The 19,559-nt window shown below is 46.4% G+C and overlaps 1 protein-coding gene across 3 annotated transcripts; it reads left to right on the top strand.

Moving 5' to 3' along the window:
* The first annotated feature begins 139 nt into the window (after positions 1 to 139).
* Positions 140 to 19,554, top strand: LOC307080624 (calcium-independent phospholipase A2-gamma). 3 transcript variants are annotated; one of them, XM_079743419.1, is made up of 11 exons: positions 140 to 268; positions 663 to 726; positions 833 to 1,937; positions 3,066 to 3,215; positions 3,659 to 3,810; positions 4,480 to 4,574; positions 5,764 to 5,935; positions 6,627 to 6,684; positions 7,282 to 7,476; positions 15,747 to 15,942; positions 17,720 to 19,554. In XM_079743419.1, exons 3-11 carry the CDS (start codon positions 1,017 to 1,019, stop codon positions 18,001 to 18,003), a joined length of 2,223 nt encoding a protein of 740 aa, XP_079599545.1. In that variant the 5' UTR covers positions 140 to 268; positions 663 to 726; positions 833 to 1,016; the 3' UTR covers positions 18,004 to 19,554. The 3 variants fall into 3 exon arrangements, with proteins under 3 accessions (XP_079599545.1, XP_079599544.1, XP_079599543.1); XM_079743418.1 differs by having other exon boundaries at positions 663 to 1,937; XM_079743417.1 differs by lacking the exon at positions 140 to 268 and having other exon boundaries at positions 380 to 1,937.
* Positions 19,555 to 19,559: the final 5 nt, after the last annotated feature.

Genomic DNA, 19,559 nt, shown 5'->3' with positions numbered 1-19,559 from the left:
ACCAGCACGACCGTGACCAATAAGAACGCGGCATTGCATGTACCCATTTAGGCAGCCAATAGGAGCTCAAGCACGAAATCACGTGACCATTGTTTTTCTGATGTCTGATGTTATCCTCACGTCATTCGTCAGAGATAGCGTCAAATCAAGCAACCTCCTCCTTGTTTTGTGAACTTGAAGCCCTATCCGTCTGCGGTCATAGTATCTTTTTTGGCTAGCGATATAATAACACGAATACGTAATATTGGCAGACTTTATTCTTACGCTGGTAGGTATGTTTTGTATTGTTTCAGCCCCGTTAAATGCTAGCTAGGTACGTTAGCCTGCTTGCGATACGCTGTGTAATCCGGGACTGTAACGTTTGATATGTTAAATGTTTTAGTCAGCACAAGGTAGGAAGATGAATAGCTATATATGTATATGTGTATGATCTTTTCACTATCAGTTCTTGAGGTCTTGTGTTTTGTCCGTTTCATATGCTGTCTTCTTTTGTTCTAGCATGCAGTACTTTTTTTGTTGTTTGTGGAACTATCCTTTTCCTACAATTAATAGCCATTGACCAGACGCTGGCTCTGAGTTTATGTGTCATGTTTTTTCCATGTTTGTTTGTTTTTGTCTTCTCTCATTCATGCATGTCATACTTTTCTGTTGTTCATCAACAGCTTAGACAGAATGGTCAATTGGATTCAGTGAAGGCTTGTCACCTGTCACCTGAAGGGGAAAACGGTATGGCTCCTAGATGGCCTCCAGATACCTTGGTGTTGAAAGTCGGCAGAGCTGTCCACGTGTGGCAGACACCTGCGGCATCACTTGCATTGTTTCCTTTACGCAGCGGCCACTGCAGACTCCATGTCCGTCCGTCCATCAACCAAAAGTTTGGTTGCCTCAGCTGGAAGAGCCCCTTGACCACTCGGAGCTGGGGACGAAAAGGATGGCTCTGCAGAGCTAGACTCCACACCAGCAGGCTGTGCTTGAACACCTCCACTTCTCGTTGGTTTCCCGGTTTGAGCCAACACATGTCTCGCATCCGGAGCACGCTGGACACCGTCTCCAAGGCTGTGAGCGGGACCCACACAGAACTCAAGTCTAAAATAGCCCGGCTCAAACCTGCCTCTTCCCAAGCGGGCAAAGAGGTTAGGGAAAGCGGGGTGACGGAAACAACAAAAACCGACCAGGGCCCAATCTCCCCTCTCCCTCCCGCTCCCTCCCATGTTCATTCCGTTTCCACTGCTGCTACTGCACTCAATTCTACAACACAGACACCTCCAATAGTAGAAGAAGCTTCGAACGATACTTCTGTCCCCTCCCAAGACGATGTCCAGGCAACGGTTACCGCCCCTACAGTCCCAAGTGAGCTTGACCCTCAAGAGAAAAGCCCGGGAAATGTTGTCCCCGCTGCTAATAGCACTGGGGTTGTAAAGAAGCAGGAAGGAAATGAGGTCCAAGTGAACGGCAAAGGGACCAAGAACACAACTGTGTCCAAGGCCACGGCCCCACCACAGCTCTTCCATCCCAGCACCTTCTCAGTCAGTTTGGATGAGACTTACAGTTACCTGGCCAATCATGTCAACAATTACTTTGGCAGCACCACTACCACTCAGGAAAAGTCCTCTACCTCCGTTCAGGGACGAAAGAGCAGTAGTCTCACACCAGTGTCCAATAATAAAGGTTTAGAGTCCACTGCTACGAGTTCCCCATCCACACAAAAGAAGGGTTTCGGACACTATCTGTCGTACTCTGCACCAACTGTCCAGGCATTTGTGGGAAACTACATAAGGCCTTTGGTCCCCAAGTTCAGGGCGGTGGAACCTAAAAGTGCTGAGGTGTTGCAGGCGAAGGTGGAGGACGTACAACCTAAACAAACCGTTGCCGCTGTGACCAGGGAGATAAATGCAACAGAGGAAAGAGCCAAGAGGCTTCTTCTTCAAAGGGAAAAGGTAGGCCTACACCTTCACTTAGAACCAGAATGTGTTAATTAGCCTAGTCAGACACTAGGAATTTGTATTCGAACTCTGATACAATTATGGGTTTCATTTGTTACAATTCCTATTCACTAGGTCAGAGTGAATAGGAATGTTAAATCAAACACATCACCGACCGCACCTAATACCACAATAACCACAACTGTGTGTGTGTGTGAGCACAATAACTACCTAATCCAACTGTAATAACTTTAAAAAGAACCTGAGCTGTTTTGAATGGTATTTCATTGGGACAAAAGATGAGTTGATTTTTTTGACTCAACCTTGTCTGTATGTTTACTGCCTCATTCATTGTACCTTTTATGTCTTGTTTAGTTATGTACCTAATCTATAGGACTCGTAGGCTAGTTAATATGTAATCAAGAGTTATGCTGGATCATCTCTGGCTTGGCTCCAAAGTTTTGTACTTGTTGACACCAGAGTTCTTAAGGTAGGCCTATATTCTCTGTTCCTTGAATGAAATATGATTCCCACATGGGTGGCGGAGAACCGCAGTGGTCAGACTCAGTCACCTGAGCCTGTGTGATCCTATGTAACCTCCACAAGTGTGCTGATAGGCTGGCTGCGGGCTTCTGGGAAAACATACTGCAAAAAATAGCTTTACTGGAAAGAACTTGTGGTTGTGAATAGTGATGCTATTCTAATCAATAATATTTCAATGTAATATGGGACTTTAAGATATGTATGCCTCTTACAGACAAGACATAATGCCATTCAGAGCTTTTCTTGTTAGTAAAGACATTTCCATGTTAAATAAGGACATGTTAAATTAGACATGTTTGCTAGCTGTTTATTAACCTGAGGCAGGCTTCAGGTTATATGTGGTGGAGTGGAAACATTTGGTTTAAATGTTAAGCCTAGTGCCAACATACTTTGTAAGGACTATACAAATTATGGACAAAGGCTAAGCTAACAAGGCTTAGTTGTTTTCCTTCCATAGTTCAACCATTGCTCTGCACCAACAATTGGTTTGTAATATCAGTCTGTCTGTCTGTCCGTCAACATTGCATATTCTATTGATCCCTTTCTGCACCTCATACGATTACGGAGTTGTGAATCTTGACATCTTATCCCCTCTTGTAGATCATTGCGAGGTTGAGCATAGACAATCGTACCCGGGCGCTGGTCCAGGCCCTCCACAGGGCCTCAGATGTCCGGGTCTACATCAACAGGGTGGAAGACCTCAGCTACCACCTCCTGGAGTTCCCAGATACCCGTGGTGTGGCCGTGAAGGTTGGCCTGAAATACTAATCTTACTAAACTACCCAAGTCACTTTGGATGGCCATTCAGTCGGACAAAAAGTTATTTTTTATGACTCGAGCTTGTTTGTATAATAATAACTGCCTAATTTCTTGTACCTGTTATGTCTTGTTTAATACTGACTGTCTTCTGTTGCTTAGGCATGCTTTCAGTATGCCTATGGTGATGTACTGTCACAATTACAGTTTGATCTTGAACGCTGCTGACCAAAGTATTGGCCAGCATGTTAGATCAAAACTCATACCTGTGCATCTTATGGCTTCACCTGCGCAGTTCAACCCATGACCCCCTTTTTCTCTTCAATCCAGATTATTGTGCATTCCACCCTGAGAAGGCTATGTTAAAGTGTGGTGTCTTGGGCCACTGCAGGTGGGTTTCTATCTGACAGTGTGTCTTCTGTGGGCTGCGCCTGCAGGAAAGAGTGGTCTCCTGCCTGCTGCGTCTGCGGCAGGCCAGTGACCCTGGCCTGAGGGCGGCCGTAAGGGAGGCCCTGTCTCTGGTGGGCTACCATGACCCAGTCAAAGGTCGCGGCATACGGCTGCTGTCCATAGACGGAGGAGGGTTACGGTAGGAAGCCTCCATGCTTGGATAATGCACAGACAGAATACAGCACGGCGCTCTGTTACGGATTGCGTTGTTTTGTTTATTATTGTTTTGGTTTACTGTACGAGGATGTTGGTTGCCAAAGAAATCTGATATGTACTATTTCAACGTCTGTACCCAACTCTACAAAATCTTGATTTTATGTCACCTAGCAACCATACACACTCTCCTTGTTAGGCAGTTATGATATGATATGCTTTAAGCCTCAGTGGTTCCCTGTGGTTCAAACACTTTCAACTTTGACTGTTTATCCTGACCTCTCGAAGTGCGTCCATTCAGATGAAAGCTTTTTTCATGTTCTAAAACCATTGGAATCTAAATGGCAACGGCTGCCTTAATTTCTGAACTCAAATCCATGTTTTTATGCCCATACGCCCAACCATGCACCCTGCCATTTGCTGGAGGCTAATCCTGAGTGGACTGCTTTATACAAAATACAGTTTGAGTACTTATGGTCCAAGCGAACCAACGCACCCAATCTTAAAGTACTTTCACCATTTGAGCCTGAAGCTTAATTTTGAACTTACTTTAACTTCCAGAGATTTCTTTATTCACTTGCTTTGTTTAGTTCTTTCTCTCTGCATCTGTCCGTCTGCGTGTCTCTCTTTTATGTTTCCTTTTAAACCTTTTCAGAGGGCTTCTTGCCCTTCAGACTCTACACAAACTGGAAGCCCAGACGGGTAAACCCATTTACCAACTGTTTGATTACATCTGTGGTGTCAGTACAGGTAAATATGTCCTCCCGCCCCTGTTATGTGTACTGTAAATTGAAGTGTCTGCCCTGTGGGTCGTGGATTATCAGAGCTCAACATTTGCTGGTCTGACCCATTTACTTCTTTCCTACATCTGGCTTTAACAATCCCATCTGGACCCTCTGATAGTTTCTGATATGCACAGTATAATTTTTGTGTGCATGGCAAATGTGCTATATTTTTGGGGTTGTTATTTTGGAGAAATGCAATGTTTATTTTGGTTATTTTTCACTTTTGCTATTATAATTGGTAGGAGCTGTATTATAAATGCTTTGCTAAATATAACCAACTTTTCTTGTAATGACTGTTACCTGTCTCTCATAATCCAAATAGTTTTCCCATTCAAATCAGCCACAAGGGGGAAATAGTGGGCCATACTCCACCCCTTAAAAACCTTTTGTTTCTTCTACTTCAACTTTATTTGTTTCCTTTATCTTCTCTCAAAAATGAATAGATTTATTCATACTCTTGCAGAAATAGAGAAAATAGAAGCTCAAGTCATGAGCTAGTTATGGTTCATTAGTCATTTTAGCAAGCACTTTTATCAAAGGGCAATCCAAACAGTACATGTTTAGATACATGTCTTTGAGAGATTAGGTGTAGTTATAGGTAGATTGTGAACATTGGGATTTGAACCTAGTACCTCTGAACTATTAGAACTTCTCACAACAAGATTAGACCAGTGAACTATTATCTTATCATCAAATGCACCCCCATCTCAAATCATGCACAATCATCACAAATCAACGCATCGCTGTATGTATATGGCCTCTGTGAGACCCATGCTAATCACATTTAAATTGCATTACATGGACCATTTCACACCAACGTCACCCTAAGCATATTATTCATCAGTCGCTTGGCTTCCCCCAACTCTCTCCCTCACTAGGTCAGATGTAGCCTTGAGCTCTGGCCAATAATAGTTTATAATAAGAGTACGCTTAACAAATTCGATTTATATGTGTTACTAAGTGAAAAAATTGAGATCTTGTCTTATCTTCTACTATGGAGTGGTGTTAGCAGAATCCGCTATCCAAGTGTGTTCAAAATCCATTTATTTATTTATTTACTTATGCTTATTTTTAGATTTTTGTATCTTGTTGTTTTGTATTTGTATCGCACAGACGCCATGACAGCTTCTATGTGTCTGTGTGCTTCTCCCCAGGTGCTATATTGGGCTTCATGCTGGGTATTTTCCAGTACCCCCTCAGCGAGTGTGAAGACATGTACAGGAAACTGGGCTCCGACGTCTTCAAGCAGAACCGCCTCGTGGGCACGGTGAAGATGGGCTGGAACCACGCCTTCTACGACAGCGAGCCCTGGGAGAAGATCCTCAAGTAGGTTCCCGTGGTCCCATAGTGGGAGATGACCGTCAAGTCAAGCTGCTTGGCAAAGGAAACGGCAGCCTATCAGTAAACAAATGAGATTTGTTCAAAATATATGAAAAGAATATCAGAATCACAGAGAGGCATTTAAGAGCGAGATTGAACCCAAACTGCTGACACAATAAGCAATAGAGGAGAGGGCTAGACTAAAGGGGTAGGTTTTACTTTTTAGACTTTTATCGACCCACGATGGATGCCCTCAATCCCTGAGCAGACTCTGTTCCAGAGGCGAGGACCATAGACACTAAAGGCTGCCTCCCCTGGGCTCTTGATTCTTTATAGATAATGGTTAGTGTGACGACGAGAGCTCCCAGCTTTTCTCATGGCAGGAGTGTGGAATGTACTGACTTACCACAAGGAAATGGGAATAAAAGTACCTCATGTCCACCATCATTATTGTTGCATTTCAATTAATTTCCATCATTATACACGAACATGGTTGAATGAAAAAGGAGTTTAAATTAAACTTTTATGATTCATGCAATGTATCTAATTGTTCTGCTGGATAATTCATTTCTGTTTTTAGTTCTCTGAGTATACTATTATTACCATCTTGGGGCAAAGGAGACAGATTTAGACCTGATTGTGTTTACTTAACAGACGCATCAAAAAGACCCATCAACCCCTGTTATTTTTTCCACAGAGAGAAGATTGGATCTGATCTTCTGGTGGAAACCTCCAGAAACGCAAAATGCCCCAAGGTGAGCATTAGTTGAAAGCAGGGGCTCGTTCTCCCATCTCATCCTGTTCAGACCACTGAGCTCTGTATCCCACTATGTTTATAATGAGGGTGGAGAAGCTGCTGGCTGGGCCCCTTTCGGGGTAATAATAAAGTTTTATACACACGTCTCCTCCTCATGACTTTCACTGTGAGACAGGTGCCATGAAAACTGGGAGACGGTTTTGAAAATCCATTCTGGCACAGGGAAAAATGAAGTAGTAGTAAAATTCCATATTGGCATTATCTCCTCCGCAAACAGGCATTAAAACTAATTAGTAAAAGAAAATAACTTCATACTTCATCACAGAAAGGTTCTGTTTGCATAGATAGGTCCTGCTAAGGAGATTTAGTTAACATTTCCTGCTTTGTGTCTGGATTATGTACATTTCCCATTTTCTTCCGTTCTTTTTTCAAATCCATTATAATGGAAATGTGGACGTCTAGTATTTTTAATCCTAATCCGGTCATTAGTAGATGCCTCCCAAATGTACAAATTGTGATTATATATATATTTATAAAAAAAAAAAAATATATATATATATATAAATTACACATTGTGACGGTTCTTCTCCTGCAGGTGTCAGCGGTGAGCGCCATAGTGAACCAAGGCACTCCTCTGAAGGCCTATGTGTTCAGGAACTACAACCTGATGCCAGGGGTCCGCTCCCACTACCTGGGGGGATGCCAGCACCAGCTGTGGCAGGCTCTCAGGGCCTCCTCAGCGGCCCCCGGCTACTTCCAGGAGTTTGCCCTGGGACCTGACCTCCACCAGGTAATGCTACCTTGCGTTTCGTACACTCATGGCTTAGGTGTGTAAGCACGCAATGGAACTGATGTAGCCGTGGTCGTCGGTATGTATATTTCAGTGTATACATAGGCCGTGTATAAATCATGAAACTTAACGAAGGATAAGATGAGCACTTTAATACGGGTCTATGAATTTTGGATGAGCCCCCCGATAGAAGGCATGAGAATGAAATGCGTTTACACTCATGGTAAGGCACCGACACAAATATTGATTTGGTATCGAACGGAATCCAAGGTAGTGCTGTTGTTAATGGTATTGAAAATACCTATCCTTAGTTATTACTGGATATCCTCACTCCCTGTTTAATGGTTTCGCATGCAGTGCATTTAGATAAATATTTCAAGCATTGCAGTTTTTCTTCATAGCTATTAATGGTAACATAAGAGAGAGCCCTGAGTACCTTAAGCCATATATTATCTTTGGTCTTTTAGATTAATCATGTTTTAGTCGCTCAAGATAATGAAGGGTGTTCGCTTCTTTACTTTATCGAACCCCATTAGCCTAGCACCAGTAGGCTAGGTAAGCCTAATGAATCAACCCTGATCAGCAGAATTATGAATTATTGGCTGGGTTTGTTTTTATGTGCTGTCAGCATCGTCTTCCAGGCAGTCACATTTCGGCCGGCCTGAGTGAGTGATGGAGGCGGAGCGTGGTGCACTTAACTCATATATCTGAACACGCATGCATTAGCCGCTCTGCCATAACAACAACTCTCGCGCCCATCCCTTCCCTAATACGTCCTTAGCGATCGTCTCTGGATCAATCGCTTCAGCCTGGATCGCTCCCGTGATGGCTCACCGTCTCAGATAAGGAGAGCTGGAATCCCCCCCCCCCCTTGCTTCTCATCGCACTGTGATGTAACCTTCATTCGACCTACCTCGTGAGCTTTGACATGGGGAGCGCAAGTCAGAGCAAACAGACGAAATCACGGGTAATAGTGGGGTAGAAATACACGCACGTAGGTGGCACCTAGGCTTAGGTGGGACCAAAGGAAACTGAGGTGATGCACATCAAAGAGGGAAAGGTCTCATGCAGACAGACAGGCCCCCCTCCCCGGTCTTAATTGGAAGTCGTGTTAGGTGTGTAGGGGAGTGGGAAGGGCAGATGGAGTAGGAGAAGCAGAATGAAAGAGACTGGCTGATTTGATGAGAAAAAAACCACACTGCACACGTACCGTGAGAGATTTCCTCAGCGTGCCAGCTCACACGTCTCTCGGTACTTCAAGACGCATAAATTAGCTCCTCGCTGCTATTTGTTCAGCTCACATCGCTATCGCAAGCGATATCGCGTTAATCATTTTAGGCGAACATTGTAATTGGATTGTAATTGGATTATGAACCTGTTTATAAATACTGTTATTAGGTTTACGTGTTAAACTTGTTAAAAATGTTTGACTTTGGTAAAAAAAAAAAAATGATATGGCTTCAGTTCATACATGTAGATTTTCTTTCAAAATGTATGATGACAACTTTTATACTATAAAAAATTGATTGTATCTATTGCAGTGTCTCCCCAAGAATTGCAAAGCGGTTTTGGAAAACTGTGAAATTATACATTTCCCAATTGTATTTTCCTTCAAAATGATCCTTTGCCAAAATTATATACTTGATATGAGGGCGTGCAGTCCAAATCCCAACATGATATTATTTCCGAATTGAGCCCTTGAAGCCTGACGCAAATTCACACAACACTTCCTGAAAGCATACAGAGTGAGGGGGACCAGCTTCTGAGTGGCCCACCAGACAGACGTCATGGTTATAAGGCTCTCTGCCTTGGAGCGGCTTGGACACGCCGGACCCAGGCGTCGACATCAGAGAATAGCATGTCCTCTGTGTGTTGTCAGGATTCTCAGGCAAGGGAGTCATCTTGCCCTTTTTCCACCGACGCCCACACAGTATTCTGCTCGGAATCCCCCCCCCCATCCACCCACCCTCCCCCCTTCCTCCCCCAAACCCCACACAATAATCCTTTTGTAGGCAACGTGAATGAGAGAGGGCTCACCATGTGCTGAGCGAATGCCGGAATTCACAAGCGGGGTTCAAAGAAAGTTTGGATTGTTTGTTAATGTTGCTGCAAATTCTGCCAGGTTTTCGTACAGCGACGGAAACTCGAGGGGTGCCAGAAATGTAGATTTGGACGGCGGTAATATGGAGAGGACGGAGGGAGGGGGAAGAAACAGCAACTGGCGAGTGAGAAGGGGAGGAAGGGAGGTGGGGAGTGGGGTGCTTTGAAGCAGTGAAGGCATTGCATAATCGCAGCCTGACACTGGTCACCGGGACCACAAGATAGAGCGCTGTTGCGCGAGGCGGCAGAAAGAAAAAAAAGAAAAACTAGAATACACACCAGGGCTGGAGAAGAGCAGGAGGAGCATGTTCCACATTAAGACCCCCTTTGTTATCTCTGCGCTGTAGACCACCGATACATGAGACCCTCCTCCTCGCATGCGTTGAATGGCGAGGAGAGGCCGATTCTCCATGCCCAGTTACCATGGCACCTCCCCATGCGACCGGGAGGAATGGGAGGGTGGTTCATGCCCTGACTCTGCCAGCTTTTGAGCAGAACCCTGGGATCTTTGCTTCACCCCCACCACCACCACCACCATCACCACCACATCCCTAGAAGCAGTTCTGAGAGAGAGAGAGAGAGAGAGAGAGAGAGAGAGAGAGAGAGAGAGAGAGAGAGAGAGAGAGAGAGAGAGAGAGAGAGAGAGAGAGAGAGCGCGTGCAAACATGGCACCCTCCAACTGAATAGCCCCTGAAAGGCTGCCACAAAACCACCGGAAAACACTTATATCTGTCACCGGGAATTAAACGTCAAAGGAAAAGACACACAAGTCTATGCGTTGACGGCTGCACTGCATTTGAAGGGTGGAAACTCCAGAGACTTCATATGAAAGCAGTAGGAGGGATCCCTTTGATAGCTTTTTAATTTCACCACACGAAAGCCCTTTGAGACTGTAACTGATTTAGGGCTATACAAATACAAATGACTGACTTGACTTGACTCTTTGTCTCTTTATTTGAATGGCCATACAGTGCGTTTGCCAGTAGTTGTCACGTAGTGTGTGATGTAGACACACACACACACACACACACACACACACACACACACACACACACACACACACACACACACACACACACACACACACACACACACACACACACACACACATACATACATACATACATACACACACACACACTGTTACTCTCTCGGAGTGGAGATGAGAGTGAGGACGGATGCCTCAGGGAAAAGGAGCTCTATAAGTCTGAGCTTTCACTCACCTTCCTCATCCCGGATGGCTCCTCCTGAGTAAGGTGCTGAGAGCCTCTCAGTCCCGCCCAATACAGCATCAGGCTTCCAGGCAGACTCAAGGTTCCCCCCCCTCCCCTCTCCCTCTCCTTCCCTGAATCCTGACACACAATCTCATCAATGCACTCACTGCTTTCTCTTGTCTTCCTTCAAACACAACGCATGCACACAAGCTACTTCATTGTGCGGGTACACTTGAGAATCAGACCAGTTCAGTGATTACATTGACTGACTGTCTGACTGACCCGCTGGCTGGCTGCTTTGTGAAGGCTGGGCCGGTTCTCTCTCTCTCGGCCTCTCACCCCTTCGGCCTCCTCCGGTGTTCCTCCCCAGCAGACATGGTGCTTAACAAGCCGCTCATTGCACCGGCTTCCAAATGAGATTTCCTTGAGTAAATCTTTATATTGGGACCATTGCAAATCCCCGGGGACGCTCAGTCGCTCACAGCATACCAACGCATTGATATGCATGCGAAGCCTTCCACCACTTCTCCCGTGCACGCCTAGGGAAATGAGCTCCCCATCACACTATTAGTGTGCTTATGATGATGGGCAGGAAGAATATGCTTCTTATTGTACCAGGAGGTGGTTAAATGTGTTTGTATAGCCTCGGGCTGTGTGTGTGTGTGTGTGTGTGTGTGTGTGTGTTGCTGAACGGGACAGGGTGAGCAACACCCGTCTGTAGGAGCACGGTCGCTGTCCCACCGCTAAGTCTTGTGGGTCACAACAGTCGGGGATGATTCAGTGTTTCAATATTCGGTTGTAGGAGAACACCAACACACACACACACACACACACACACACACACAGTGTTTAGCGGAGGGCAGTGTCAGACAATATATCTCAATCGTCTCTCCGCGTGCCCCAGGGCAGAGTTGCCCGGCTCTCTGTCCCACACACAGATGGGTCCCTCCTCTGTTGTGACTTCCAGGGGAAAGAAAAGACTTGAACCTCGTATTGACCCCCTGAGACCTGCAGAACGCAAAGGAGGAAGAAGGAGCTGGTCGGCGTAATTACATAATATAGCATGGAGACCTCTGACACGACCTGGGCCACGCCTGATGGACGGCTCATCTCACTCAATGCGAATGCCATTCCTGTCCCCGCCGATGACAATAACACCCTTTGTGGTACGGAGGACATTTCTGTTTCCATGACTGCCTTGAAATATGTGGTTAGGAATGCTTGTATGTTGGAGCCAAAACATGGATGGACGTGGATAGAATGACATAGGCATCAGAGAATGAGGTTTGGTATTCTACGGGGGTAAACCATCGTAAATCAAACTATTTGGTCCCTGTGAGACAAGTCCCCTCGCGACCAAAGACGATCCGCAAAAACCAAGCACAGCTAGGCGGTCCTAATATCAAATCTGTTGATACACACTGATGCTACAGCCACTGATTGAGGCAGTGAGGTGAAGCACCCCTGTTAAACGCGTCTAGAAAGAGAAGCTCACCCTCATGTGCTACTCGATTAGACAAGAGAGGGGGGGCTCTCCGTGGCTCATCAGGGCCGTCCCACAAAGCAGCACTGAAGCATTGCCATGGGCTAGATGAGAACGATGGAACACAGCGCATGCAGGACGGAGAGGTAGAAGTTTGCCCCCCGCTAATGGAAGATGACACACACTCGAGCATGAAATGACTTCTGCCGATCCTGCTGATAGCACCTATTTCCTATTCAAATCATTGAACCCCCCCCCAGACGGATTAAACTGAGGAGGATGATGAGCGGCCCTGAAGTTAATGGTGGTTTAAGAGATGAAAAGAAGTAATATAGGAAACCTGTTAAATCACGCTTTCCATAATTTTATCTCCCCCGTTTATCATCGGAATGGATTTTTTTTTCGGTTCCTTCTCTATAAAAAAATATATATCAATTAACTTTCATCATTTAAGGTTAGGGAAAGGGATATTCGATCTCACATGTGCCAAAAGCCCTAATTAGTTGAGAACTAATTATCAATCAAGGCATATGAAAATGAGAGGGGGTGATTTGCGAGTCAGCTGCCAGTCCCTGGAGCAGGAGAGGACTGCAAGCAGCAGAAAGTCGGGTCTATTGAGAATCATTACTCTACCAGGGGCAGGATGCCAGCGCCTCACAGAACAGCCATCCTTTACATTATTGAAGCAGATGGCCATGAGTCTTTCTGCCTCCTTCCCCTCAGGACTGGCTTCAGTTGATCATTTTTTTAGGAGATTCAGGATTTTCTCCAAAAACGATTCAGATTGAACAGCATGAATGAGCAAGGAGCGAGTAAGCTCGCTCAAGGATCCACGATGGGTTCAGACTTTCGGGGCTGGGTCCGACGCCCCTACATTATCCTGCCCCTCTTGTGTTAAGCCTGGAGACTTCCTGATTCCGAGATAGACTCTGGATTGCTTTGGGTGCTTGAGAGAAGACACGAGTCCACATGACTTGATACTGTATCCCGCCACTCATTACATTCTCTTGGCATCTGTCAAATATATACATGCATGTATACACACACACACACACACACACACACACACACACACACACACACACACACACACACACACACACACACACACACACACACACACACACGTGGCTATTCAAGGCTTTAATCCAAAAGTGCATTTTCATTCTATCTTTAGACTCCTCGAGAGTCGGTTGACTACACTTGTGTAGGCGGTATCCCTCCGATAGAGCCCTGATAGCGGGTGGAATAGAAGTGATTAACGAGAAGCATGTGGTGTGGCCAAATGTTGCCGTATATCTTCAATAAGGGAGGTATTTTTTGTACAATCAGGGTTGATGGCCAGCTCATTTCTGTGTGCAAGGCTTTTGCATTTGGTTTGAAGCGGATCATTAGTTGATCATAACACAAGCGGCCTCAAAAGAGCTTTTGCAAAAAGATTGGTGAGCTTTAGCATCTTGCCAAGCAATCTGACTGGGGAATGAGCATCTCTCTCTCTCTCTCAAGGATCCATGCCTATTACAGCTGGCTGTGAAAATAGATAAAGGATGAGAAATTATCATCTGAATCATTGACCATGGATTCATTTTGAGTGGGCACGAAGCCCTAAGGACCCAGCGCCTTGACCCGACTTTTCTTGGGACCCTGTTATAAGGTCTGAACTGCAGGAGCAGGTGTTTCGAGTCCATGACTGAACACGGATGTTTTCCCTGCTTCTTTTCAATGGAGACTATTGTGTTCATACAGAGTGGCCTCTGGCCACAACTTGACTCAGAGCAGTGCTACCACTTGCCACCCGGGTTTCGGAAAATTGAGCCTTGCTGGCGGGCTGTGAGGAAAACTGCTGAGCTGTTTGGTTTCCAGATGGGGTCCCCTGGAGCTGGGCAAAGTGAGAGAGCCTCTGTGATACTTTTACTTTGGGAACACTTTTAATTCCCACTTTTTTTTCTTTCCGTGGTTCATTTCGTACTCTGCCAAAAGCCCTGCTGCCGCATAGCGCCGTGCTTTACGGACACACAAACGTCCATGTCAGCGGTTCTGGGGGGGGGGCTTTGGGACGGGGCTGGGGCCGATGTGTGACTCATGCCCCAGTCGGAGAGACCAGAGGGGTCTGAGAGGGATTTGGATTGCATATAAAAACGACTCATCCAGTGCATCATGATAAAAAGGATCATTCCTCGTTCCAATCCCTTATTTCAAACGCCACGAGAACGGAAAGGATTGGCTGTTGCGTAATCACGTGGGGTTTCTCAAACCCATTGTCTCATTCTGCTACATTGATGGACTCCATTCCCCGTCGTCTCCTTTCTGTTCCTGTGTATTAAAAAACGACAACAATGCGCTGCAATAGAGAAAAGATCATCCGATGGGCATCGCCTGTGAATTCTCCTGTATGAATGGGGAGTGTTTGCTTTGTGCTGATGCGCCAATCCACTGACCACTCCAATTGCCATATATATATATATATATATTGTTTTTTTTCTTTATTTTCTTTTTGAGCCTGAGGCGATAACGAAGTTACTCGCCAGTCCAGCGGGCCGGGTGATGAACGGACCTGCTTCTCGCTAGGCAGACCTTCCATTCCCTGTCAGGTCACGTGCCCTCAACATTGATTTGTACTGGGAGAAATCTCATTATGCCACGCTGCTCAGGCATTAGCAGGAGGGATGGGATGCACCCCCCCCTTCGCATTACTTGTCTGCGCCTCCTACATCCTTAATCATACATACATACATACATACAGTCATACATACAGTGTTGCGGATGGACAGAGATGTACGATCGCATAGCTTCGAAAGCAGTCGCACAAGCAAGCATCTTGTTCCCCTGCCTACACGTCCCAAGATGCTAGACACCCTGGGGCTCCTCCCCCACCCATCCCCCCGTCCCCCACATCCCAAGCCTGGCCTCTTTAATCAGGCTGCACCTCTCCCCCCCCCCCCGCCAGTGTGTGTTTGATCCGGCTGCCAGCCCCCACCCCAACAGCCCGATCCCCTTCCGCACTTGAACCCTCATGCCTATTCAACGCTCCCCACATCTTCCCTACGCTCTCTCCCCTCCCCTGGTGCCTTTGGGCGAGAGACTATGGATCTATAGAAAAACATATCTCCTTGGCACCCGCTTCGCATCAAAGGCCCGCGGGTCGGCCCAGGAACATCAAGGCGGTGGGTTCGGGGTTCTTCTGTACCTCGCGGCCGCTTTGTCCACAAAGCCTCGGTGATCCGCGGCCCGTTTGTTCCATCGACATGTACATAAGTGCGCTATTAAAAAAAGGAAGCCCTTGTCTTGTCTTTAATGAATGAGCTTTTTTTAGTGTGATGTGGTGATGTCTAGTTTGGACAAAATGGGTGAGAGAGAAGCTGTAACAACAGTCGATCTCTCTCTGTCTCGGTCTCTTTCATGTTCTCGGTCTATCTCATGGTCTCCTGTTCTACTTCTTCATGTTGCTTCTTGTTGTTCTCTGGTTCACACAGGACGGAGGTCTGCTGATCAACAACCCCACGGCGTTGGCCATCCATGAGTGCCAGTGCCTGTGGCCGGCTACGCCCCTGGAGTGCGTGGTGTCGCTTGGCACGGGCCGCTTCGCCACCCCGGGCAAGCACAGCGCCACCCACACCAGCCTCAAGACCAAGCTGGTGAACGTCATCAGCAGCGCCACCGACACGGAAGGTAGGTCGCCTACACCGATTGGCAACCGGCGCCACCGCTGCTAGCCCTGGCAAAAACAAAACGACAACCTTCGAAACAGGCCAAGGAACACATCGACAAACACATCCTTTTCTTTACCCTCCCCCGTGGAGTGTCACATTCAAAGCAAAGGCTGGGGTGTTTTGAACTCGCGTATCGTCGGCCGGCTGACCGATCCGCTGGCGCAGGCCGACTTTGTAGTGGTGGAGCCACACTGGGGGGGGGGGGGGGGGGTCCTGCCTCATCACAAGCCGGGCGCCGGTGGGTGGTGGGTCTACTTATCACATCTGGGCAGGGGGCACCTCTGCACTTCTCTAGTTTTGGCGAGGGAGCGCGTCCCTGTGGTGGCGGTGGTCGGCGGGGGGGTGACCCAGATGCAGGGGTTTTGGAGCGCAATCCCCCCCCCCCTGGTTTTTGGGATTAAAGCTCTGGGATTGGACCTCTTGTTATTTAGAGAGAGCGGATTAGTGGAGTGTTCATCACCCATTTTTCGCCCTCTACCCGTAAACCTCTGTCCCAGCTGTTAATCGTACGCATGCTTCCTCCAGGGCGTGTAGTGTACCGCACACACAACAGCAGCCGGGGCAGAGGTTTGGTACAGAGATGATCACCAGACAAATGTTATGTTAGAATATTAATATAAATTTGAGGTCCTTACACCCATAATGAAAATAAATCAAAACTATAAGATGGTTAACATTGATCTTTCCTTATTTTTCTATGTAATAACCATTGATCTGCACATTGTTGGAATATAATCGATTTTTTGTATATTCAGTTTTTTTATATAATAGCTTTATTTAATATTGAGTTTTCCTATTGGACAGGCAAACCCAGTAAAGGTCCAATCCAATGCATTGCAGTGTACAAAACAACCCCAACAAAAACCCATTTGTGACCCGTAACCGCTGCCTACACCCACTGCACAAACAATAAACCCAATCCCACAGTCCATGACTCTGACTCAGGCTGTGATTGCCCATTCCTTCCACCCAGTGTTGAGGAGGCGGAAACAACCTTAAATAACCCTAATTGGATGCAACCATCGCATTTCCGACATCCATTGATTTAGGAGAAGGCTTTTCATTATTGTCTGCACTTTTTTTTGTTAATTGTATAACTTGCCACGTCATTAGAAGAAAAGGAGATTTGAGCCAATGTTTTATTCAGTGGTGACCTGCCAGGTTTTGCTGAACCCAGTGGCCAGACAGTTTGATTTGAATCGTCTGGCCTCCTGAACCTCCCCTCACTTCAGAGTGCTGTGAGAGCAGCAACACTCACATCTGCTGCTCTGTGCGCCTTCAAGCACATCTCCTCACTTATTCTCCCTCATGCGCTTTGTTTTCAATACAATACATATTTTATCGTATCACAGACCCACATCTCTTTGAATCGCACTTGACAGCGTTTTCCCTCCCAGGAAGAAAATATAAACATCTCGGTACCAGTGCACTTTGAATAACCTTGATTTTGGCACACACACATTTCCTGAGCCGCCCCAAAACATTTGCTTTTGCGTTTGTATTTATAGCTGTCAGAAACGGCTGACGTATTGTTTTGGCGTTGTGCGCTCCACTGACTGTGACTGTAATCTCTGTTTGCGTTGTGTTTGTACGCGGCAGGCTGTATTAGGCATGTATTTATGCGCTGATGTGCAAACCTCATATACATGCCTGTGCTCTTTTTCATCATACCTTTCCCCCCTCCCCTCCTCTACACACACACACACACACACACACACACACACACACACACACAGAGGTCCACACCATGTTGGATGGCCTCCTCCCCACCGGGACCTACTTCCGCTTCAACCCGTACATGAGCGAGGAGATCCCTCTGGACGAGAGCCGGCAGGAGAAGCTGAACCTGCTGCAGGCCGAGGCCCAGCGCTACCTGGGCCGCAACGAGGAGAAGATGAAGAAGGCCGCCGCCATCCTGACCCGGGACAAGGGCTCGGCCCAGCGGCTGACGGAGTGGGCGGGGCTGAGGGCCGACATGCACGGCGGCCTGCGCTCCCTGTCCAGGGCCAAGCGCTCGTAGCAGGGGGTCCGAGCGGTGTGGTCATCTGGGGGGTCCCGAAAAAGCACGTTCCGGCACATTCCGGGCCGGGTCGCCATCTTGGTACATCTTGAGGAAGATAATCGAGGTGGTTATTGAGCGTAACCAAGCAACCTGTTGTTGTTGTGGTTGTTGTTGTTATGGTTATTATAATGGGGAAGAAGCACCAAGATGGCCGCTCGGAATGTGCCGGGCGTCAACGTGAAACACCACCCCTCCATACCTCGACAAACAACTCATCGTACCTCAGCCGAAAAGCATCTCCCACCAGGCTGAACCCACCAATGTACCTCTGGGACAGGTAGGAGGTGTTTTTCTGGAGCACAACTCAACCGACCCCAGGTGATTGTGCCCCTCTTTGATTAGAGACGGAGGAATGGAGGGCACTGGGTGTCCCTTGATGAGGCTCGGTGGCACACAGCCTATAGGGAATCATGACTGGAAGGCCCAACAACAGTGGCATTAACTCCTGGTGCTGTATATCATAAGTACAAGATAGTATTTTATCTCATTTTTAAGATATGTATTGTAAATTATACATAAAAAGAAAACCTCTTTCATACCACTTTACTTGACAATTGATTTAAGTATTAGTGCATGCTTTGCTTCAGCAGCTTAATGCACTCGGCTTGCTTGCTGGAAGCACACCTCCCTGCATTAACGCTTGTCATGCAATACATAGCAGAGCAACTGTAGAAAACATACAGCCCTTCTGCTGACAGAGAGCAGCTACGACCAGTTTGGCCCAACACTGTTCATGTAAACAGCACTTATTAACTTTTGGATGGCATTGAAAAAAAAATGTACATACATGTATATCTGCACAAAGAATGATTTTATTTATAAGTCGATATGAAAAGATAATAATAGGACATTTATGTGATTTTGTTATATTGTGTTGTGTGGTACTCCTAAACGAAACTGCCTACCAATGACCACTGGAAGAAACAATGTAATGTGATGAGTGGTTTCTAGAGATTTGCGGTGTGCTTTTAACGGAACACTTTTAACCTTTTTTTTGGATTTTATTGATGATTGACACTAACCCCACTCATGCCTACTTAAAACTTACCGTACCAAAAGTCCAGTAGAACGGCTCTCAGCAGGTCCATGTAGTTTAATATTGAAGTAATAATGAACGCCGTCACTCCAATGTAACACTTTTAAAATATTATATTAGACAATCTATCCCAAAGGAAGTTGTAACCATTGTAGATGTGCGTTGTGTAATTCTGGTAACAAAATAAGATTGCTTACGCTTGTTTCAAATATAGTTTCTCTTTATTTAACGATGGTAGCACTGTAAAATATAATTACAGATTTAAAGGATTAACTGTGGATCACTTTTACCAAGTGTGCTGTTGCTGTTAAACCCCAGGTCTGTGGCCCCGTTTAACCCGTCTGACTTGACTGCAACAGAAGGACGTGTGAGGGAGTCATGATTACCGCAAACGGACCTAGGCTGAAATGGATAGATAGACAAGTGCAGATTTGTTGTTGCATCTAGCCGTTTTCCCCATTGATCCCCGTGCAAGGAG

The sequence above is a fragment of the Pollachius pollachius genome (genome assembly GCF_949987615.1).
Source record: "Pollachius pollachius genome assembly, chromosome: 9".
NCBI classification, from domain to species: Eukaryota; Metazoa; Chordata; class Actinopteri; order Gadiformes; family Gadidae; genus Pollachius; species Pollachius pollachius.
The sequence above is the reverse complement of the archived record's forward strand: the minus strand, read 5'-3'. Positions and strand labels throughout refer to the sequence as shown.

Coding starts and splice junctions, on each gene's coding strand:
- LOC307080624 (XM_079743417.1), top strand. CDS start 477: ATGCTGTCTTCTTTTGTTCTAGCATGCAGTACTTTTTTTGTTGTTTGT. Junction 3,811..4,479: donor ATAGACGGAGGAGGGTTACG/GTAGGAAGCCTC, acceptor AAACCTTTTCAG/AGGGCTTCTTGCCCTTCAGA. Junction 4,575..5,763: donor CATCTGTGGTGTCAGTACAG/GTAAATATGTCC, acceptor GCTTCTCCCCAG/GTGCTATATTGGGCTTCATG.